The 24,689-nt window shown below is 43.4% G+C and overlaps 1 protein-coding gene across 1 annotated transcript in view; it reads right to left on the reverse strand.

Annotated features, from left to right (window-relative positions):
* The window catches only part of LOC109897424 (potassium channel subfamily T member 2), a 119,432-nt gene extending 97,259 nt beyond the window's left edge, over positions 1 to 22,173 (reverse strand). The window contains exons 1-2 of the mRNA XM_031834864.1: positions 22,062 to 22,173; positions 21,841 to 21,938 (exon numbers count right to left, since the gene is read on the reverse strand). Coding sequence (XP_031690724.1) covers positions 21,841 to 21,929 — 89 coding nt within the window. The 5' untranslated portion in view covers positions 21,930 to 21,938; positions 22,062 to 22,173. The remainder of the gene's footprint in view (positions 1 to 21,840; positions 21,939 to 22,061) is intronic.
* Between the last annotated feature and the right edge of the window lie 2,516 nt (positions 22,174 to 24,689).

Genomic DNA, 24,689 nt, shown 5'->3' on the forward strand with positions numbered 1-24,689 from the left:
TTTCATCCTACAGAAAGTGGTGTAGAGGAAGGCAGCGCTGGATGACCCAGACACAGGATGAAAACAGAGGCCCAGCACACACAGGTGCTCTGCCTCATGTACACAGATGAAACTGAAAGGTCACAATCTAATCTCCTTACTGGTGGGGGTCTTCACAGGGTTTTAATACTGTAGATGAAAACCAGGACCCCACATAGTGGTCCCTCACTCACACACACACACACACCCCGTTAGCAACCATACACTCTTAGCACATAGGGAACGTTGCTCTTTGTTGCTATGGTGATGCAGCATCTTTCTTTCGGTCAATATTTCTCTCAGACACGCTCGTTTGCACACACACACTGCAGATCTGTCAGCCAACTCTTTGTATACATGAACATGCTGGATAAAATGCTAAAAAAACACCAAGGAGAGTAAAATGCACCAGTGGGTAAGAAACGTATTTGTAACCGATGCAGTGAGAAAATGTTACACAATGCACTTGCCATTAAAGTGGCAGTAGGGAGGCTAAAGAGATGGATTACTCCTATCTGCAGACAACCATTACCATTAAACACACATGTCCCATATTTAGGCTCTACCCTTCATTAACATCTGGCCTTAAAGTACACATTGCCTGCTATACCACAATATATGTAAATAGGTAACAGAGTCATAACAGTTAAATAATATGTCTGATCTGGGAACTTTAAATGATTGAATGACCCTCATTATCACTAGATACAGAGCTAAAGCCATGGTACATTAGGCAGGCTGGGGTTTAGATGGTATGGTATTGTGGCAGTGGATTTGAACTGGGTCCGTACTAATTCCTACATTAGCACTGATAAGATCAAAGCATTAGCTCTAGAAAATGTTCCACTTTGTAATGGAACAGTCCTCTACACAGTCAGCACTATGAAGCACAATCTGGAACTTTCTGTACAGCATCAGCCTCTAAATTAAATGTAGATAAACAAAGTAAAAATGGTGAATGCTCTGCTTTCTGGCACCTGTCCCTGTTTTCCACACATGAATCTGTTTTACTTACAACTAAACGATATCAGGCTTCCTCCTACCTTCCCTCTCCCATCTCCCTCCTCCTCCTACCTTCCCTCTCCCATCCCCCTCCTCCTCCTCCCTTCCCTCTCCCATCCCCCTCCTCCTACCTTCCCTCTCCCATCCCCCTCCTCCTACCTTCCCTCTCCCATCCCCCTCCTCCTTCTACCTTCCCTCTCCCATCCCCCTCCTCCTACCTTCCCTCTCCCATCCCCCTCCTCCTACCTTCCCTCTCCCATCCCCCTCCTCCTATCTTCCCTCTCCCATCTCCCTCCTCCTACCTTCCCTCTCCCAACCCCCTCCTCCTACCTTCCCTCTCCCATCCCCCTCCTCCTACCTTCCCTCTCCCATCCCCCTCCTCCTACCTTCCCTCTCCCATCCCTCTCCTCCTACCTTCCCTCTCCCATCCCCCTCCTCCTTCTACCTTCCCTCTCCCATCCCCCTCCTACCTTCCCTCTCCTATCCCCCTCCTCCTACCTTCCCTCTCCCATCCCCCTCCTCCTACCTTCCCTCTCCCATCCCCCTCCTCCTTCTACCTTCCCTCTCCCATCCCCCTCCTCCTACTTTCCCTCTCCCATCCCCCTCCTTCTTTCCCTCTCCCATCCCCCTCCTCCTACCTTCCCTCTCCCATCCCCCTCCTCCTTCTACCTTCCCTCTCCCATCCCCCTCCTCCTACCTTCCCTCTCCCATCCTCCTCCTCCTCCCTTCCCTCTCCCATCCCCCTCCTATCTTCCCTCTCCCATCCCCCTCCTCCTCCTACCTTCCTTCTCCCACCCCCTCTTCCTACCTTCCCTCTCCTATCCCCCTCCTCCTACCTTCCTTCTCCCATCCTCCTCCTCCTACCTTCCCTCTCCCATCATCCTCCTCCTCCTATCTTCCGTCTCCCATCCCCCTCCTCCTCCTACCTTCCCTCTCCCATCCCCCTCCTCCTCCTATCTTCCCTCTCCCATCATCCTCCTCCTCCTACCTTCCCTCTCCCATCCCCCTCCTCCTCATATCTTCCCTCTCCCATCCCCCTGCCTCTCCTACCTTCCATCTCCTTTCCCCCTCCTCCTCCTACCTTCCCTCTCCCATCCCCCTCCTATCTTCCCTCTCCCATCCTCCTCCTCCTACCTTCCCTCTCCCATCCCCCTCCTCCTACTCCTATCTTCCCTCTCCCATCCTCCTCCTCCTACCTTCCCTCTCCCATCCCCCTCCTTCTCCTATCTTCCCTCTTCCATCCTCCTCCTATCTTCCCTCTCCCATCCCCCTCCTATCTTCCCTCTTCCATCCTCCTCCTATCTTCCCTCTCCCATCCCCCTCCTTCTCCTATCTTCCCTCTCCCATCCTTCTCCTCCTACCTTCCCTCTCCCATCCCCCTCCTATCTTCCCTCTCCCATCCCATCTTCCCTCTCCCATCCTCCTCCTCCTACCTTCCCTCTCCCATCCCCCTCCTATCTTCCCTCTCCCATCCTCCTCCTCCTACCTTCCCTCTCCCACCCCCCCTCCTATCTTCCCTCTCCCATCCCATTTTCCCTCTCCCATCCTCCTCCTACCTTCCCTCTCCCATCCCCCTCCTTCTCCTATTTTCCCTCTCCCATCCCCCTCATACCTTCAGTCTGCTGTTAATTACCCATCTCTTATTCATTCCATCACCCTGCCTCTTCCCACTAGTGTTATTTCCTTACTCTACACACTAAAGGTGATCAACCTTTCAGCCGTCCAACCATCCATATCTCTATTTATGAGTCTCTTTATAGTCCCTCCAACTCTGAAAGAAGCCATGGCAACTTTCCACAGCAACGAACAAATCATTTGAGAAGTCACTCTGCTCCTGATGTGCTTCTAAGATGCAGCTTTGAGACTTGAGGGGGCCACAGAAGAGAAGAAGTAAAGTGGAAATATAGCCGTGGGATAGATTATAGTGTAGAACATTATTTCAAAGCCAAAGAAGAACAAACCACACAATAACACATCGCTCCTAGCAGTAACCTGACTACATTTCCTAAAAAGCTTTACTCATTATGATGTAAGAGTAGATAATTGCTCAAAATAATTGCTTTGGTAGATTAAATCTTTGAATTCAAACAAACATGTCAGATAGAACCAGAGGTAAGGTTGATTAGAATTGATGATTGATTATTTTGTTCTTCAAATACACCATCTATAAGATTTAATGTGGTTCAATGGTCATTAATGAAACATATTTTTAAACAACAAAAATAATTGTTTACCGACTAAAATGACAAAAACCTACTGCAAAGAACTTAGAACAACTTGAAACAGCTGTGGAAACAACTGTTGATTTACAAATGGTTGCAGTGATAAAATGTGATGATTGATAAACAATGGATGAAGTAATACAACCGTGGATTGTGGGTAAAACAGACACTTGTACTAAGACGGGGAATATCATTTTTAACAATCAATCAAATGATGACGTTGATCTCACGAATCAAGTCGTTGCATCCATAGCTCTACGAATTTCAGTGTTTACATTAACCGTGACCCATCCTTCAGCTTACCAAAGACAGTGGCCCAGGCTATTGAAATCACTGATTGTGCCTTTAATGTTTTTGAGGGCCGAGTGAAACAATGGTGGTGTGTGAGGTGTGACAGTCACCAGGTGACAAGCGATAGACTAACCTGCCCTCGAGAAGACAACCGTTGGAAAACAGAGGAAACCGTTTGAAGCTTTTACTATCAGTTCAAGTGCAATTTATCAAACTAATTCTTCCTTTCTATAATAAAGGATCCATGGCGATTTAAACCACAGGTCTTCCCTGACGGTAATAAAAAATAACAAACTACAAAAACAAACGTTCCCTGCTAGATAAAAGACAACAGAGAGAAAAGGCCAGGGTTCATCTAATGGTGAGTCATGCAAAATTAGGCCTGAGGGAAGACATTTGCATTTCTGAAATTGCATTTATGAGAGCATAAGAGAAAGTGTGAGGGAGAGAGACAGACCTCACACTGACCATCACAGCACTGACCTAAGTGAACACCAGAGAGACAACAGACCTCACACTGACCATCACAGCACTGACCTAAGTGAACACCAGAGAGACAACAGACCTCACACTGACCATCCCCATCACAGCACTGACCCGAGTGTGCGCCAGAGAGACAACAGACCTCACACTGACCATCCCATCACAGGACTGACCTAAGTGAACACCAGAGAGACAACAGACCTCACACCTCCGGGAGGATGCTGTTGATGTGAGCCATGACCAGCCTTTCAAAGCACTTCATGGCTACCGATGTGAGTGCTACAGGGCGGTAATCATTTAGGCAGGTTACCTTTGATTCCTTGGGCACAGGGGCTATACTGTGGTGGTATACTCCTCAATGCCATTGTATGAATCCCGGAACATATTCCAGACAATGCTAGCAAAACAGTCCTGTAGTGTAGCATCCGCGTCATCTGACCACTTCCGTATTGAGCAAGTTACTGGTTCTTCCTGCTTTAGTTTTTGCTTGTAAGCAGGAATCCAGAGGATATAATTATGGTCCGATTTTCCAAATGAAGGGCGGGGGAGAGCTTTGTATGCACCTCTGTGTGTGGAGTAAAAGTAGTCTAGAGGTTTTTTTCCCTCTGGTTGCACATTTGCACAAACATTTGGTAAAACTGATTTAAGTTTGCCTGCATTAAAGTCCCCGGCCACTAGGAGCGCCGCTTCTGGATGAGCATTTTCTTGTTTGCTTATGGCCTTATAGAGGTGGTTGAGTGCGATCTTAGTGCCAGCATCGGTCTGTGGTGGTAAATAGACGGCTACGAATAATATGGATGAGAACTCTCTTGGCAGATAGTGTGGTATATAGCTTATCATAAGATACTCTACCACAGGCGAGCAACACCTCAAGACTTCTTTAATATTAGACATCGCGCACAATACAATTGTAGAAAGAGGTAAAAAGGTAGAAATACAAAAGGTAGAACAATTTAACTTCCATTTGACTAACTTTGTGTCCTTCCTTGCTTTGCATAACTCCTTTTGAAATGTTCAGGGGCCTTCTTTTGATAGTAAGTATGACGTGCATTTGACCTGCATTTGAATTTTTAATTGAGCGATTAAGAGATTTAATTTGTCACCTTACTCCCAATAAACATTCTGTGAGCGGAGATACGCCTGGTGTGTCCCAAGACCCACATTAGATTTATTTAGAAGAACAAAGGTGATAGATAAAGGATTAATGAGTGACTGTTTAAATCAGAGTGGGGATGTTAAAGACTACCAGAACCCACTGGATTCTCCAATTACATTGAATGAGTTACAGGACAAAATAAAAATCCTCCAACCCAAAAAGGCCTGTGGTGTTGATGGTATCCTCAATGAAATGATCAAATATACAGACAACAAATTCCAATTGGCTATACTAAAACTCTTTAACATCATCCTTAGCTCTGGCATCTTCCCCAATATTTGGACCCAAGGACTGATCACCCCAATCCACAAAAGTAGAGACAAATTTGACCCCAGTAACTACCGTGGAATATGCGTCAACAGTAACCTTGGGAAAATCCTCTGCATTATCATTAACAGCAGACTCGTACATTTCCTCAATGAAAACAATGTACTGAGCAAATGTCAAATTGGCATTTTACCAAATTACCGTATAACAGACCATGTATTCTCCCTGCCACCCTAATTGATAACCAAACAAACCAAAACAAAGGCAAAGTCTTCTCATGCTTTGCTGATTTAAAAAAAGCCTTCGACTCAATTTGGCATGAGGGTCTGCTATACAAACTGATGGAAAGTGGTGTTGGGGGTAAAACATACGACATTATAAAATCCATGTACACAAACAACAAGTGTGCGGTTAAAATGGGCAAAAAACACACAAATATCTTCACACAGGGTCGTGGGGTGAGACAGGGATGCAGTTTAAGCCCCACCCTCTTCAAATATATATCAATGAATTGGCGCGGGCACTAGAAAAGTCTGCAGCACCCGGCCTCACCCTACTAGAATCCAAAGTCAAATGTCTGCTGTTTGCTGATGATCTGGTGCTTCTGTCACCAACCAAGGAGGGCCTACAGCAGCACCTAGATCTTATGCACAGATTCTGTCAGACCTGGGCCCTGACAGTAAATCTCAGTAAGACCAAAATAATGGTGTTCCAAAAAAGGTCCAGTCACCAGGACCACAAATACAAATTCCTTCTAGACACTGTTGCCCTAGAGCACACAAAAAACTATACATACCTTGGCCTAAACATCAGCGCCACAGGTAACTTCCACAAAGCTGTGAACGATCTGAGAGACAAGGCAAGAAGGGCATTCTATGCCATCAAAAGGAACATACATTTCAACATACCAATTAGGATTTGGCTAAAAATACTTGAATCAGTCATAGAGCCCATTGCCCTTTATGGTTGCGAGGTCTGGGGTCCGCTCACCAACCAAGACTTCACAAAATGGGACAAACATGAAATTGAGACTCTGCATGCAGAATTCTGCAAAAATATCCCCCGTGTACAACGTAGAACACCAAATAATGCATGCAGAGCAGAATTAGGCCGATACCCACTAATTATCAAAATCCAGAAAAGAGCAGTTAAATTCTATAACCACCTAAAAGGAAGTGATTCCCAAACCTTCCCTAACAAAGCCATCACCTACAGAGAGATGAACCTGGAGAAGAGTCCCCTAAGCAAGCTGATCCTGGGGCTCTGTTCACAAACACAAACACACCCTACAGAGCCCCAGGACAGCAACACAATTAGACCCAACCAAATCATGAGAAAACAAAAAGATAATTACTTGACACATTGGAAAGAATTAACAAAAAAACAGAGCAAACTAGAATGCTATTTGGCCCTACACAGAGAGTACACAGCGGCAGAATACCTGACCACTGTGACTGACCCAAAATTAAGGAAAGCTTTGACTATGTACAGACTCAGTGAGCATAGCCTTGCTATTGAGAAAGGCCGCCGTAGGCAGACATGGCTCTCAAGAGAAGACAGGCTATGTGCTCACTGCCCACAAAATGAGGTGGAAACTGAGCTGCACTTCTTAACCTCCTGCCCAATGTATGACCATATTAGAGAGACATATTTCCCTCAGATTACACATATCCACAAAGAATTCGAAAACAAATCCAATTTTGATAAACTCCCATATCTACTGAGTGAAATTCCACAGTGTGCCATCACAGCAGCAAGATTTGTGACCTGTTGCCATGAGAAAAGGGCAACCAGTGTAGAACAAACACCATTGTAAATACAACCCATATTTATGCTTATTTAATTTATCTTGTGTCCTTTAACCGTTTGTACATTGTTAAAACACTGTATATATATAATATGACATTTGTAATGTCTTTATTGTTGTGAAACTTCTGTATGTGTAATGTTTACTGTTAATTTTTATTGTTTATTTCACTTTATATATTCACTTTATATATTATCTACCTCACTTGCTTTGGCAATGTTAACACATGTTTCCCATGCCAATAAAGCCCTTGAATTGAATTTAATTGAAGTTGAAGAGCAGTCAGAGATGACTTGGAGACACAGGAACAGGCAGACAAAGAGTTCGGCAACAACGCCAATCACACAGCCTACAAATAAGGAGAGAGGAATTGAATGGGGCAACAGGAGGCAGGGAAATTGCACACCACTATGGCAGCCTAGTCTCACAGTGTTAGGTGTGCTCCACTCTGCTTCCACCATTGAAGGAGAGCCAGGCAGGGGCAACGCGACCCTGACCCAGATACACACTGGGTATTGAAGAAGAGGAAAAGGAGGGTTTCTTTGCGAAAGGAAAAACCTGTTCCCCTTCCTCAACAGGCTATAAGCTGAGAACATGTTTTTTTTCTTTATACTATTTTTATACAGAACTCAGAATGTACAGTATGTATTCACTGTGAAGAGACAGAACATCATTCATTGTTTTTATCAACACATTCACCAGCTGAACACAGACATGGTTATATCAATTGCTCTCTCTCTCTCTCTCTCTCTCTCTCTCTCTCTCTCTCTCTCTCCCTGCTCTCTCACTATCTCTCTCACTATCTCTCTCTCTCTCTCTCTCTCTCTCTCTCTCTCTCTCTCTCTCTCTCTCTCTCTCTCTCTCTCTCTCTCTCTCTCTCTCTCTCTCTCTCTCTCTCTCTCTCTCTCTCTCTCTCTCTCTCTCTCTCTCTCTCTCTCTCTCTCTCTCTCTCTCTCTCTCTCTCTCTCTCTCTCTCTCTCTCTCTCTCTCTCTCTCTCTCTCTCTCTTCTCTCTCTTCTCTCTCTCTCTCTCTCTCTCTCTCTCTTCTCTCTCTCTCTCTCTCTCTCTCTCTCTCTCTCTCTCTCTCTCTCTCTCTCTCTCTCTATTCTTCTCTCTCTCTCTCTCTCTCTCTCTCTCTCTCTCTCTCTCTCTCTCTCTCTCTCTCTCTCTCTCTCTCTCTCTCTCTCTCTCTCCGGCTCTCCCTCTCTAGGATGTGGATGTATACAGTTAGTATGCTATGGGGGAAAATAACAGCAGTCATCTTCTGCACTGTGACTGATATGAAGGTAAATCCTTGCTTGAGCCTCCGATGCTCACCTTTCCCCTGTCCCCGCAATCCCTTCACACACTGCCACACAAAATGAAAGTCATCATTTCCCAGGTCTGTGCATTGTGCAGGCCACAATGACAGTAAGCATGTGTGCTCAACAGCCTTTCACTACCATTTCCAGCCAAGCTCTAATGTTAGATCTTTACTGATTAAACCACGCCATACATCATCAGTGCAGCTGTCCTCCATGCTACCTTCCCTTCACCCCCCCCATCTCAGTGAATCCTCCTCCATCCCTGTCTCCATCACTCTCTTCTCTCACTCTGGGAACTTGTGTTTACTCACACACGGTCTCGTCTCTCTTTATCATACTTGAATGGGGGGTTAAAAGGCTTCGAGTGATAGAACGGGATTCCAATATGTCTGCAGAAAGAATTGGGTGTCAGCTACGATAGGACACTTTGGGTTTGAACTACAGTAAGTGAAGTAGGATGTTCTTGGGACAATCGATTCCTATTGTAGCTAAGACCTCTATTCAGTAAAGACCCTTATTTCCCCCTACCACTACCAATCACAACAGATAAACCACTGCTACTCAACTAAATACTGTAGAAGTTTTCTTATTCCAGCTACTCAGAAAGACAATGACAATCCGACCATCTGTGGCATTTCATCTACCAATCTCCTCATTCTACATGATGTATTGTACTCCGATGGGTGAAATATGAGCCGATTCATCTCTTCTCAGTGTCTCATGGGCTGCTTTGAGCACGATACAATTCCTGCAGCGTATTACATTAATATGATTTGGTACAGAGAGAGACGCAATCAGATGGACGTGTGTTTGTGATCCCTCCACACGAGCACCCCCCCCCACACACACACACACACACACACACACACACAGGCAGCGAGAGAAGCGATAAGATATGTTTGCGATCCCTCCACACTCTCGTGGATAATTGCATTTTACAAAATACACTTATGCAACCATACCCCATGTATTGCATTTTTAGTAGAGTAGATTGGTTAATACTTAGTTAGTTCTTATTTCTAGAGAGGTTAGTTATTTCTTGGTTAGTTATTATTTCTAGAGAGGTTATTTCTAGGTTAGTTATTATTTCTAGAGAGGTTATTTATTTATTGATCAAGACCATTGTGAGGCAGATAGATAATATCAGAGGTATTGATCTTTTCCTATGGTCTTCTTTCATCCATCCTGCATTCCAGTCTCCTTTGTCTTATTCAAAGCCTGGCTTTTGGGAATTTACAAAAGTTTTACTAGATAACATTATGTAGGTCTTATCTTACATAACATATTCATAACAAGTTGTGGTGTAAAGAGATCAGCAAAGGGTCATTGTATGTGTAAAATAAATAAATAAATATATATAAACTACCGTTCAAAAGTTTGGGGTCACTTAGAAATTTCCTTTCATTTTTTGTCAATTTAAAATCCTCCGTTTCTTGGCAATTTCTTGCATGGAATAGCCTTCATTTCTCAGAACAAGAATAGACTGACAAGTTTCAGAAGAAAGGTATTTGTTTCTGGCCATTTTGAGCCTGTAATCGAACCCACAAATGCTGATGCTCCAGATAATCAACTAGTCTAAAGAAGGTTTTATTGCTTCTTTAATCAGCAGTTTTCAGCTGTGCTAATATAATTGCAAAAGGATTTTCTAATGATAAATGTGCCTTTTAAAATGATAAACTTGGATTAGCTAACACAATGTGCCATTGGAACACAGGAGTGATGGTTGATGATAAAGGGCCTCTGTACTCCTATGTAGATATTCCATAAAGAAATCTGCCGTTTCCAGCTACAATAGTCATTTACAACATTAACAATGTCTACACTGTATTTCAGATCAATTTGATGTTATTTTAATGGACAAAAAATTTGCTTATCTTTCAAAAACAAGGACATTTCTAAGCGACCCCAAACCTTTTAACAGTAGTGTATATATCAGTAACAAGCCCTCAGCAGAACATGAAGTTGACAGCCTAACAGGCTATATGGGTAACTATGACACAAGGCTTTTTGTAACGTAACATTGAAGGAGGCCTTGGATTTAATGCATGACATTTCTATGAAAACACCCATCCCTGTAGTCTATCGGTCGTCCTTACTCAGGTGTATAGGTTTACTTCTGATTCCCATGCTTCAGTGTACTGCTACATAGGCTGGCATAATTACTGTATAATAACCGTGTAGCCGACGGTTATGGACGGAGACCGCCATGAAAATAAAATAACTGCCATAACCGTTTAATATACGTCACGTTCTGACCTTAGTTCCTTTATGTCTTTGTTTTAGTATGGTCAGGGCGTGAGTTGGGTGGGTTGTCTATGTTCCGTTTTCTATGTTGTGTTTGCGTTTGGCCTGGTATGGTTCTCAATCAGAGGCAGGAGTCGTTAGTTGTCTCTGATTGAGAATCATACTTAGGGAGCCTTTTCCCACATGTGTTTCGTGGGTGTTTATTTTCCGTTTCAGTGTTTGCACCATTCGGGACTGTTTCGGTTTCGGTTTTCATTTTGATTCTCTTGTTCTTTTGTATTTTGTATTCAGTCTCATTAAATTATATTATGGATACATACCACACTGCATTTTGGTCCTCCGATCCTTCCTACTACTCCTCGTCAGTTACAATATATATATATATACAGTATATATACAGTTATCATGAACTCGTAACAATGGGATGAAACTTTGTTGCTCCTTGCTGAAACAAGCAAATTAGTATTTGGTTGCCTAGGAAGCCCACCACCAATGCAGCAGCAGACATAGAAACAGAATGAATAGAATGGACTTCTCTAATGGTCCTTGCTACCCCATTGAAGTTGACATTTAAAATGGTTTAAGTAAGAATTAAGGTAAGGGTTAAGGTAAGGTTTATGATTAGGGTAAGCGTATGGGTTAAGGTTAGGGTTTAGGGTAGGGACGTACCAAAGATCTCAGATAGCACTAACCAACGTTGAATAGGATACCCGTTCTATTCATTCTGTCTATGGCAGCACATGCAGTCAGGATCGGAGAGGCTTCTAAAAAAACATTTGGGATGATGGTAACTGGGCTGCCATATGATCGTGGTTACAGTAATAATCATTAGAATAGCAAAATAAATCAATAATAATAATACAAATAATATACGGAATATATGTTTTTGGATATTCGAAAAGTTGTTATGGAGACCTTGGTCATTTTGGCTGGCTGATTACTGTCATCCAAAATACCATGACTGTCACAATACACCCCCCCCCCCCCCTCCCCACCCCCGTATCTCCAACCTGCACACTGATGTCACAAGGCCTTACCTATCTGAAGCACACAGCACTGACCCCAGTTCAGCAGAGGCAGACAATAGGCTGGGCGCTAGCCACCCCTTGTATTTTACCCAGCAGCAAGCTAATGTATGTTGACAGTGCTTGTCTTACTAGAAAGCAGCGGTTGGGGAATACTCATACCAGGCTCATTAACGCATAGTGGTTGGGCAGGAAATAAACATTGGTTAAACAAAACTGTGGATTTAATGCAGCCGCTCCCTCAGAGGCCATGCGCATCACTGCCTGAGAATAAGATAACCACTCAGGATCTGCTCAAGGTTCTCTGGTCTATCCCATTGGTCTATCCTCCCTACAGCTGCCTCAGGCCAACCACAGGCCTGGAGTGAGGAAGATCATGTTGCTGTGTACAGTTAGTATGATATGAGGGGAAACACTAGTTGTCTTCTGCACTGTGACTGATGTGATTGTTTATCCTTGCTTGAGCCTCCGATGCTCACCCTTTCCCTCTGTACACAAAATGAAAGTCATCATTTACCAGGGCTGTGCACTGTGCAGGCCCCAATGACAGGAAGTAAGTGTGCTCAATACCCTTTTACTCAAACCGATTTCTAGCCAAGCTCTACCCAGCTAACAACAAATGTTCTCACAACTTTACTGAACGTCCCATTCAAATCACTTACTTACAGGCCCTTCCCAATGACGCAGAGAGAAAATAATAATAATAATAAAAATAACACCAGAAATAAATACACAATGAGTAACAATAACTATACACACAGAGTCAGTGTACAGGGGTACAATGGGCATGGGCCCTCAGATCCTCAAAATGTTATACAGCTAAACCATTGAGAGCATCTTAAATGGCTGCATCACCGCTTGGTATGGTAACTGCTTGGCATTCGGCGGTAAGGTGCTACAGAGGGTACGGCGTACGGTCCAGTACATCACTCGGGCCGAACTCACTGCCATCCAGGACCTCTATACCAGGCGGAGGAAGGCCCTAAAAGTTGTCAAAAACTCCAGCCACCCAAGTCATAGTTAAATAAAGGTTAAATTAAATCAAATAAAAAATGGACTGTTCTCTCTGCTACCCCACATCGAGCGGTATCGGAGCGCCCAAGTCTGGGACAGAAAGGATCCTGAACAGCTTCTACCCCTAAGCCATAAGACTGCTGAACACTTAATCAAATGGCCACCCAGACAATTTACATTGACCCCCTTTATTATCATTTTTTTCTTTATTTGTTTTTGCACTGACTCTATGCACACTCACTATACTCTATCCACACACTCACACATACTACACTGACAACACACCAACACACAATACACACAACATAAGCTCACACACACATGCATAGAGGGGTTCAAGTCCAGGCTCTGGACTTGGCTGTGCCACTGGCTGGGCCACCACCATGCTGCCAGGTTTCCTTCAGACATGGCGCTTGGCATTCAGGCCAAAGAGTTCAATCTTGGTTTCATCAGACCAGAGAATCTTGTTTCTCATGTTCTGAGAGTCCTTTAGGTGCCTTTTGGCAAACTCCAACTGTCATGTGCCTTTACTGAGGAGTGGCTTCAGTCTGGCCTGTTTGGTGGAGTGCTGCAGAGATGGTTGTCCTTCTGGAAGGTTCTCCCATCTCCACAGAGGAATTCTGGAGCTGTCTCAGAGTGGCCATCGGGTTCTTGGTCACCTCCCTGACCAAGGCCCTTCTCACCCGATTGCTCAGTTTGTCAGGGCGGCCAGCTCTAGGAAGAGTCTTGGTGGTTCCAAACTTCTTCCACTTAAGAAAGATGGAGGCCACTGTGTTCTTGGGGACCTTCAATGCTGCAGACATTTTTTGTGCCTCGATACAATCCTGTCTCTGAGCTCTACGAACAATTCCATTGACCTCATGGATTTGTTTTTGCTGTGACATGCACTGTCAACTGTGGGACCTTATATAAACAGATGTGTGTTTTTCCAAATCATGTCCAATCAATTGAATTTACCATAGGAGGTAAAGGTGTTTGATGGGGTTGAGGTCAGGGCTCTGTGCAGGCCAGTCAAGTTCTTCTACACCGATCTCGACAAACTATTTCTGTGTGGACCTCGCTTTGTGCACAGGGGCATTGTCATGCTGAAACAGGAAAGGGCCTTTTCCAAACTGTTGCCACAAAGTTGGTAGCACAGAATCGTATACAATGTCATTGTATGCTTAAGATTTCCCTTCACTGAAACTAAGGGGCCCGAACCATGAAAAACAGCCCGAGACCATTATTTTGCCTCCACCAAACTTTACAGTTGGTCTTCACACTATGCATTGGGGCAGGTAGTGTTCTCCTGGCATCCGCGAAAACCCAGATTCGTCCGTCGGACAGTGTGATTCATCACTCCAGAGAACGTGTTTCCAATGCTCCAATGGTGGAGAGCTTTACACCACTCCAGCCGAAGTTTGGCATTGTTCATGGTGATCTTAGGCTTGTGTGAGGCTGCTCGGACATGGAAGCCGATTTCCTGAAGCTCCCAATGAAAAGTTATTGTGTTAACGTTGCTTCCAGGGGCAGTTTGGAACTTGGTAGTGAGTGTTGCAACCGAGGACAGACGATCTGTTCTGTGAGCTTGTACCGCCTACGACTTCGCGGCTGAACCATTGTTGCTCCTAGACATTTCCACTTCACAATAACAGCACTTACAGTTGGCCCGGGACAGCTCTAGTGGGGCAGACATTTTATGAACTGACATGTTGGAAAGGTGGCATCCTATGACTGTGCCACGTAGAAAGTCACTGAGCTCGTTAATGAGGCCATTCTACTGCCAACGTTTGTCTATGGACATTGCATGGTTGTGTGCTCGATTTAATACGTGGCTGAAATAGCCGAATCCACTAATTTAAAGGGGTGTCCACATCCTTTTGTATATATAGTGTATATATATATATTGTATGTATTATTGTATTATACAGGGCACGTTTGGAAAAGAGATCTAGGTCTCAATCTTCCCAGTCAAAACAAAGGTTAAATAAAAATGTAAAAAGTATGGTCTATCACACACACTTTGGATTCAAAAAGTTCTTATCAAATGAACCCTCATATAAAAACTACTGTATCTCTTAGCAGTCAATGATCATACTTAACACTCTTAAGGCTAGGAGAGGAACACTGCACAGAGGGAGGTTTTATACATTACACTGTGACCACAGGTGAGGTACACAATGTTCCGATACATAGCATTCTTACTTAGACCACGAGAGGGGAGACGCAGCATTATACAATATTATAAACCAGGTGGTTCGAGCCCTGAATGCTGATTAGCTTAAAGCCGTGGTATATCAGACTGTATAGCATGGATATGACAAAACATGTATTTTTACTGTTCTAATTCCATTAGTAACCAGTTTATAATAGCAATAAGGCACATTGGGGGTATATGATGACTCCGGTTTGCGCGTGCAAAATAACTGCCCTTAGCAATTATATTTTTGCCATATATCACACACTCTCCTGCCTTATTGCTTAATTATGATACAGAGTATGTAGGCAACCCCAGCATTATACAGTATTATTATGATACAGAGTATGGAGGCAGCCCCAGCATTATACAGTAGTATTATGATACAGAGTATGGAGGCAGCCCCAGCATTATACAGTAGTATTATGATACAGAGTATGGAGGCATCCCCAGCATTATACAGTATTATTATGATACAGAGTATGGAGGCAGCCCCAACATTATACAGTATTATTATGATACAGAGTATGGAGGCAGCCCCAGCATTATACAGTATTATTATGGTACAGAGTATGGAGGCAGCCCCAGCATTATACAGTATTATTATGATACAGAGTATGGAGGCAGCCCCAGCATTATACAGTATTATTATGGTACAGAGTATGGAGGCAGCCCCAACATTATACAGTATTATTATGATACAGAGTATGGAGGCAGCCCCAGCATTATACAGTATTATTATGATACAGAGTATGGAGGCAGCCCCAACATTATACAGTATTATTATGATACAGAGTATGGAGGCAGCCCCAGCATTATACAGTATTATTATGATACAGAGTATGGAGGCAGCCCCAACATTATACAGTATTATTATGATACAGAGTATGGAGGCAGCCCCAACATTATACAGTATTATTATGGTACAGAGTATGGAGGCAGCCCCAACATTATACAGTATTATTATGATACAGAGTATGGAGGCAGCCCCAACATTATACAGTATTATTATGATACAGGGTATGGAGGCAGCCCCAACATTATACAGTATTATTATGATACAGGGTATGGAGGCAGCCCCAGCATTATACAGTATTATTATGATACAGAGTATGGAGGCAGCCCCAACATTATACAGTATTATTATGATACAGGGTATGGAGGCAGCCCCAGCATTATACAGTATTATTATGATACAGAGTATGGAGGCAGCCCCAGCATTATACAGTATTATTATGATACAGAGTACTCCCCACTGGATGTTGAGAGGAGAGGAGAACACATCAACATATTTCATACATTAAAATGAGAACAGGTGAGGTACAAAACACACTGTTCTGATACACAACATTCCTACTAAGAGACGGGATATGGCTACAGTATCTTATACCTAGCAGAGAGGAAGAGCCAACATTACACAATACGAACCAGAGTATTCCCCACTGCATGGTGAGCGAAGAACACACCAACCAACAACATGGGCCAGGAGTCTGCCTAGGTTCTCTACCTCCCTGCTAATTTGATTTCTGAGTGAAGGCCTGCCTCCTCCGTTCAGCCCAGGCACTGTTTAATTTGTCAAGGCTGAGATGCCGCCATTATCTGCCCACCGTGCCTCAGCTTCAGGGCTAAACATTGTGGATGATTCTGCCTGCCAATTAAAAACCTCAACCAAATTAATTCACATTAAAACTGTTTTTTTTTTTGTTTACTTTGATGCTAATGTTTACCTACTGGGTGTGTTGGAGGTTTACCCAAAACACTTCACATCAATCAGGAAGCTCATTAGAGCTTTGTGGACTCTGACACCCACAATGCTCCTCTCACCTCCACCACCTCCTCTCTCCCTGCCTCAGATCTGATCACAGACTCCATCTGTATCACTCTCTTTGTACTATTCTGTCCCCCGTATCAACCATTGTACTGCATAATTCTCTGTAATGCTGGATTCCTTATTGGAGAATCACATTAGATGAGTTCATTTACAAGATGTAATACCTATCTCAGATCTAGATATTGAGCAGCAACAGATCACTTCCTCATAGTGATCAGGGAGAAGCAGACTATGAATATTAGCAGTTTCAATGGCTACTAATCATGTTCCGGTTCTTTCATCCTTGCCAAATTGAGCCAGAAGGAGCTGGAGCATTGGAAGAGAAAATAGCAGAGATGTGGGTGAGATTGAATGAGGGATGATGGGGGAAGGCGACAGTCAAAAAGAGATTTTGTCTTAAAGACAAAAAGCTCTCATTTGTATGATAATACTTTGCTCCAAGCCCCACTGAGACTGGCTGCTGTGATGAGACTGTCTCATTCCACTCTAAACAATTCAGCCAAGCAAGTCATACTGTGGGGGAGATTCCTTTCCCTCTGTGTGTGTCATAAACTGTGTGTGTCTGTGTGTGTATGTCATCCAACCTCAGACTGGCAAGTGGATGTTGGAGCGAAACATTGGCACTTGAATAGATTGCCATGCCATAGTGAGCGCCAAGTATGAAGGCTGCACAGACATTATTCTTGTTGTGTATAAACAACCATCAAACAAACACTTGATGAAGTATTAAGCTCTGGGTTGTGTACAAATGGTCCATCAAGTGCTTGATTCAAGACCATCACTGCTTTACTAATGAAAGGAAAATATCCTCGTCACTAGACAACCCCATAACCGCTCACATGGAACAACCAATGAGGGAGCAAGTCCAGCTCCCTTCACCTGACCTATACGATGATGATAGGTCAAACAAACGAGGGAAGCAATTGTAAAGGTTCACTCTGAGCTGAAAGGCAATAATCGGCAGAAAATAACAAGAGTTTACAGCTGTACTTCAAGCCTTGTCTGTTGTGGTGATCATTGCATTTCATCTCAGGATGAACGTTTACACTACTTGTGTCATACCTGCTAACAGAAGGTACTGTCTGTAACAATAGGGTTCGCTGATAGTTGACAAATGAATATTTTTAGCATATCACAGCATAAACCATACAATATCACCACTGCTGTAGTTAAATTCAGAATTCAGAATCCAGACGAGAGGCCTTGAGCGGCCTTGTAAGCCGCCTGATCTCGCGAGCTTACAGGAATGTTTGCCATGAGGCTATTTCAGTGGAAGTCTGAGCAGAGTGTTTGTGGTGTGTGAAGACAAGAGGCACTCCAGCAATCAAAACAAACATGGAAAGGGGAGGAAAGGGGAGGAGGGAGTTCAAGGAGGGTAAAGTAACGACATGGAACCATGTGTTGAGGAAATAGTGAAGGGGGAAGAGGGTCCATGGGCGACAGAGTGAGTGGAGGGGGAGTTAAAGGGCTCAGTAATGTGTGTTTTCCCAGAGCACAATGTGTGTGTATGTGAAAGAATATGACTTATGCGTGCAAGATGTGTGAACAAGTGTGACTATGTACGTAGATGTGTGAACATTCTCTGGTTGTGTGTGTGTGTGTAAGTATGTGATATGTACGTGTGCGTGTGTGCATATGTGTGAGGATCCTAGTGTGAGTATGTACGTGTTTGTTTGTTTCCGTGTGCGCGTGTGCGCGCGTGTGTGTGTGTGTGTGTGTGTGTGTGTGTGTGTGTGTGTGTGTGTGTGTGTGTGTGTGTGTGTGTGTGTGTGTGTGAGTGTGTGTGTGTGTGTAAGTGGGAGAGTGTTGAAGCATTGATTAATAGAGCAAACATTGTGACATGCAGGACAAACTGTCTGTGATTCAGCCTGGGAATTAAGCTGTCTGTCACCATTAATCAGCCCACTCTCTCCTGCACCGAGTCCATTTTTACCTGGTAATACTCTCACAGCCATTGGGATCAACACCATGAATCAGGATAGGATAAAATGCCCTGCATCCCTCCTTCTTGCTTTCATTCTGTCTCTGTCTTTCGCTCACTCTTTTTCTCACTAACTCTCTCTCGCATGACCACACACACACACACACACACACACACACACACACACACACGCGCGCGCACATACACACGCACACACTCAAACCCTTACATTCCCATCACCACACCAGCTTCAAACATAATTTAGTCACTTTTCTCTTATTGAAACCCAGTCCCATTGAAGAGGAGTGGCACTCAGTTCCAACTGCTGGGTGTGTGATTAGAGGAGGTGTGTGTGTGTGTGTGTGTGTGTGTGTGTGTGTGTGTGTGTGTGTGTGTGTGTGTGTGTGTGTGTGTGTGTGTGTGTGTGTGTGTGTGTGTGTGTGTGTGTGTGTGTGTGTGTGTGTGTGTGTGTGCGTGCGTGCGTGCGTGCGTGCGTGCGTGCGTGCGTGCGTGCGTGCGTGCGTGCGTGCGTGCGTGAGAGAGGGAGTGTGTGAGAGAGTGTCTGCTGCCACATTCACCAAAGAGGAGTGCAGAGTGAACATGAAGAGATCCCACTGTGTCGCTCTGAGCAGCACTGTGCCTGCTGAAGCCTTTGGAGTGATGAGCACCCAGCCATCTCCACTACAGTAGGGAATATATTATACAGAAGTAGTACAACAATGTGCTCTCTCTGGGAGCAGCAGTTGAAGCACATCTGCTCAGTGTTCCTGGAAGCTCTCAGCCATGCAGACAATGGGGACAGTCCCGATGTTTATGGACCCCATGTTCCCCACTTAATGTCCATTTTGTTTCTGTCATATGCATTTTCCATCCTCCTCCTCAGACATTTGGCTACGGTGTTTTAGTTAATACCAAGAAGACTGATCTTCTACTCTTTCTAGGGGTTGGATGGACAGATATCTATGTAGATCACATTCTGACCGCATTCCGAAGAAAGGAAAGGGCCTCACTGTGCTAAAGACAACCTTGGCTTTCACCACTGAACTGTAACCAGGATGTATCTTTCTCCCCATCTGAGTGAGGTTACACATTACAAGAGGCTACTGGTGAGAGGATGACCATGCACAGACAAGGCCTGTACTTCACACTTAACAATAAGACCTTTGGGAGTTCATGAGAAATAATAGTATTGTAAGTGAAGCTAGGGTCCTTTTCAGCTCTGAGAGACAAATACGATAATAACACCCCATTTGTGACATATCTCAGATATTGTTTCAGTAATGTTATAGCATGACTGTTTATTTTTGCGACCAGGGCCAATCAACCATAGTATTACTGCCTCTGTAGTATTGGATAATGTTGATTAAATGGAAGCCTTCTTCAACGCTTTTTATTCTGAACTAAAATATAAACGCAACATGCAACAATTTCAAAGATTTTACTGAGGTACTGTTCATAGGAGGAAATCAGTCAATTGAAATACATTAATTTGGCCCTAATCTATGGATTTCACATGACTGGGCAGGAGCGCAGCCATGAGTGGGTCTGGGAGGGCATAGGCCCATAGGAGCCAGGTCCACCCACTGGGGAGTCAGGCCCAGCCAATCAGGATGAGTTTTACACACAAAAGGGCTTTATTACAGACAGAAATACTCCTCAGCCGGATGTGGAGGTTCTGGGTTGGCGTGGTTACATGTGGTCTGCGGTTGTGAGGCCAGTTGGATGTACTGCCAAATTCTCTAAAACGACGTTGTCGGCCACTGATGATCAAGATATGAACATTCAATTCTCTGGCAACAGCTCTGTTGGGCATTCCTGCAGTCAGCATGCCAATTGCACACTCCCTCAACACTTGAGACATTTGTGGTATTTTATTGTCCCCAACACAAGGTGCACCTGTGTAATGATCATGCTGTTTAATCAGCTTCTTGATATGCCACATCTGTCTGGTGGATGGATTATCTTGGCAAAGGAGAAATGCTCACCAAGAGGCATGTAAACAAATTTGTGCACCAAATTTGAGAGAAATAAACTTTTTGTACATATGGAACATTTCTGGGATCTTTTATTTCACCTCATGAACAATGGGACCAACACTTTACATGTGTGTTTATATTTTTATTCAATACATATAGTCTTCTTAAATGATGTGATTTTAAACACTTTTTTTTTGACTTTGCAGATGGCCTATCTATCGGAAATCGCTCAGTTATGCCTCCAGGACAAAACTCATCCCAATTAAAACGTGAACCTGCTATTTTGGTCCTCATTTCTCACCTCCCAACCAGGGGTCCAGTTGTGAAATGGTGGTTCAGTATTGCATTAGTCCCTATAATGAAATATCCACACCAAGTGTGGCAAGCATACTCATATTAATAAATATGCATGGGGAAACCATAACAAATACATTATCCTGAAAATGGATGGTTAAGTACAGGTTAACAGACACTCTTGGTAGGGCCATATGTTCTGCTTTTGGAACAGCCCTGACCATACCTAGCCAGGCTAAAGAAAGGGAGCATGATAAGTCAACCCAATCTAAGGCTTGATAAATAATAGATAGGTGGTATAATGACTAAATTAATGGCTGCCAGAGGCTCACATTACTACCTAATTATTAACTCTTTCCCAAATATACGTTCATAATTATAAATATCAAAATGGATTTGACATGCCTGGCTTCCACGCATGGACAATATGCATAGCTGAAAAAACGTAATGCCTATCCAAACACACGCATGCACACACACAAAAGCATTAACATGGAGTCTGTGCATTTAGTTCAGTCTTTTCCATTATGAAACCTGTTGCTGCTGCACAGTGGCTCGTTGTAGCCTATCCTCTTTCACAGCGCCATCAACAGAGCCAGATCAATAAAAATGACATTATTACAGTAGCCTACGTTCTCTTTTTTTGTGGTTGCGATGGCAACGTAAAGATGAATTTCTTAGCTTAGTGAGGGACTGCAAATGACGATTAATTTAACTTGTGAGCAATTACAGGGTACCATGGGTAGGCTAGATTGTTGTGCGCCAACACAGGTTTCTTCAGGATAAACAAGTTGGAATAGATGTCCTACCTGTCATCAGCCTGCCAGTCACCCAGCAACAGGTCTCGGAACCGGTACCGTGGAGGCAGCGGGAGCACCTCCTTCTCCAGCTCTACCATGGTCCCCTCCTTAGCGCCGAACCCACCAGCGCACAATGCCAGAGATTGAGACGCGAACAAACAGAGACGCCTCTAGAAGGGCTTATCAAAATGAACAATTATTTTGTTATTCAACTTCCAAATAACACATACCTGTATGAGCACCCTAAAATGTTGTTAATTTATTACTGACACAATGTAATATCTTTCTTCTTCCAGTGCAACAGGTCGAGGATGCTCCGCCGTGAAATGCACGTGAGTACTTTTGGCTTGACAGGATGCGGAGCAACTGGTTGTCTCTTTGAACATCCGCTGGCTCTTTATGGACCCATTTGCTCGAACAATTACATACTGCCCAAATCCCTGCAGGGCACATTTTAAATACTGAACAAGTTAATCATATTTGCATGAGCTTTATAGTGATGTGTTGTCGTTTTATTGAAGATGCCTTGTTTATTTTTTTCATTTATTCAGGTCATGCTCTAATTCTTGTTAATGTAAGCTCAATAAACCATTTATGAGTCATATGCGATATTAAGTTAATCCATTTAAGGACCTAATTTCTCTATATACCTTCAAATGACTAAAACCAAATCAAAACTGTGTAGAAATGATAATGGACTTATATTCATACTGGACGGTCAGTCAATAAACTGACTACAGTTGAAGACGCAAGTTTACATACACCTTAGCCAAATACATTTAAACTCAGTTTTAATCCCAGTAAAAATCCCCTGTCTTAAATCAGTTAGGATCACCAGTTTTTTTTAAGAATGTGAAATGTCAGAATAATAGTAGAGAGAATGATTTATTTGAGCTTTTATTTATTTCATCACATTCCCAGTGGGTCATTAATTTACATACACTCGATTAGTATTTGGTAACATTGTCTTTAAATTGTTCAACTTGGGTCAAACGTTTCAGGTAGCCTTCCACAAGCTTCCCACAATAAATTGGGTGAATTTTGGCCCATTCCTCCTGACAGAGCTGGTGTAACTAAGACAGGTTTGCAGGCCTCCTTGCTCACACACGCTTTTTCAGTTCTACCCACAAATTTTCTATAGGATTGAGGTCAGGGCTTTGTGATGGCCACTCCTATACCTTGACTTTGTTGTCCTTAAGCCATTTTGCCACAACTTTGGAAGTATGCTTGGGGTCATTGTCCACTTGGAAGACCCATTTGTGACCAAGCTTTAACTTCATGACTGAAGTCTTGAGATGTTGCTTCAATATATCCACATAATTTTACCTCATGATGCCATCTATTTTGTGAAGTGCACCAGTACCTCCTGCAGCAAAGCACCCCCACAACATAATGCTGCCACCCCCGTGCTTCACAGTTGGGATGGTGTTCTTCGGCTTGCAAGCTTCCCCCTTTTTCCTCCAAACATAATGATGGTCATTATGGCCAGACAGTTCTATTTTTGTTTCATTAGACCAGAGGACATTTCTCCAAAAAGTACAATCTTCGTCCCCATGTGCAGTTTCAAACCGTAGTCTGGCTTTTTTAAATCGCGGTTTTGGAGCAGTGGCTTCTTCCTTGCTGAGAGGCCTTTCAGGTTATGTCGATATAGGACTCGTATTACTGTGGATATAGATATTTTTGTACCTGTTTCCTCCAGCATCTTCACAAGGTCCTTTGCTGTTGTTCTGGGATTGATTTGTACTGTTCGCAGCAAAGTACGTTCATCTCTAGTAGACAGAACGCGTCTCCTTCCTGAGCGGTATGATGGCTGTGTTGTCCCATGGTGTTTATACTTACGTACTATTGTTTGTACAGATGAACATGGCACCTTCAGGTGTTTGGAAATTGCTCCCAAGGATGAACCAGACTTGTGGAGGTCTACAATTTGTTTTCTGAGGTCTTGGCTGATTTCTTTTGATTGTCCCATAATGTCAAGCAAAGAGGCACTGAGTTTGAAGGTAGGACTTGAAATACATCCACAGGTACCCTCCAATTGACTCAAATGATGTCAATTAGCCTATCAGAAGCTTCTAAAGCCATGACATCATTTAATGGAATTTTCCAAGTTGTTTAAAGGCACAGCCAACTTAGTGTATGCAAACATCTGACCCACTGGAATTGTGATACAGTGAATTATAAGTGAAATAATCTATCTGAAAACAATTGTTGGAAAAATAACTTGTGTCATGCATGAAGTAAATGTCTTAACCTACTTGCCAAAACTATAGATTGTTAACAAGAAATTTGTGGAGTGGTTGAATATTAGTTAGACCCCCCTAGTTGTTGGTTTTTACCAAAGTGCATTAAGAAACAGTTAAGTTGTATTTGTTGACACTTGGTTGATTTTGCATGGTGTGCCAATTGTTATGCAGGCAACTGTGCAAAATAAATAACTGTGCAGCTGTGTACAGTCATGGCCAAAGGTTTTGAGAATGACACAAATATTAATTTCCACAAAGTTTGCTGCTTCAGTGTCTTTAGATATTTTTGACAGATGTTACTATGGAATGCTGATGTATAATTACAAGCATTTCACAAGTGTCAAAGGCTTTTATTGACAATGACATAAAGTTGATGCAAAGAGTCAGTATTTGCAGTGTTGACCCTTCAATGTTTTTTTCAAGACCTCTGCAATCCGCCCTGGTATGCTGTCAATTAACTTCTGGGCCGCACCCTGACTGATAGCAGCCCATTATTGCATAATCAATGCTTGGCGTTTGTCAGAATTTGTGGGGTTTTGTTTGTCCACCCGCCTCTTGAGGATTGACCACAAGTTCTCAAAGGGATTAATGTCTGGGGAATTTCCTGGCCATGGA

Source organism: Oncorhynchus kisutch, linkage group LG10 (assembly GCF_002021735.2).
Source record: "Oncorhynchus kisutch isolate 150728-3 linkage group LG10, Okis_V2, whole genome shotgun sequence".
NCBI classification, from domain to species: Eukaryota; Metazoa; Chordata; class Actinopteri; order Salmoniformes; family Salmonidae; genus Oncorhynchus; species Oncorhynchus kisutch.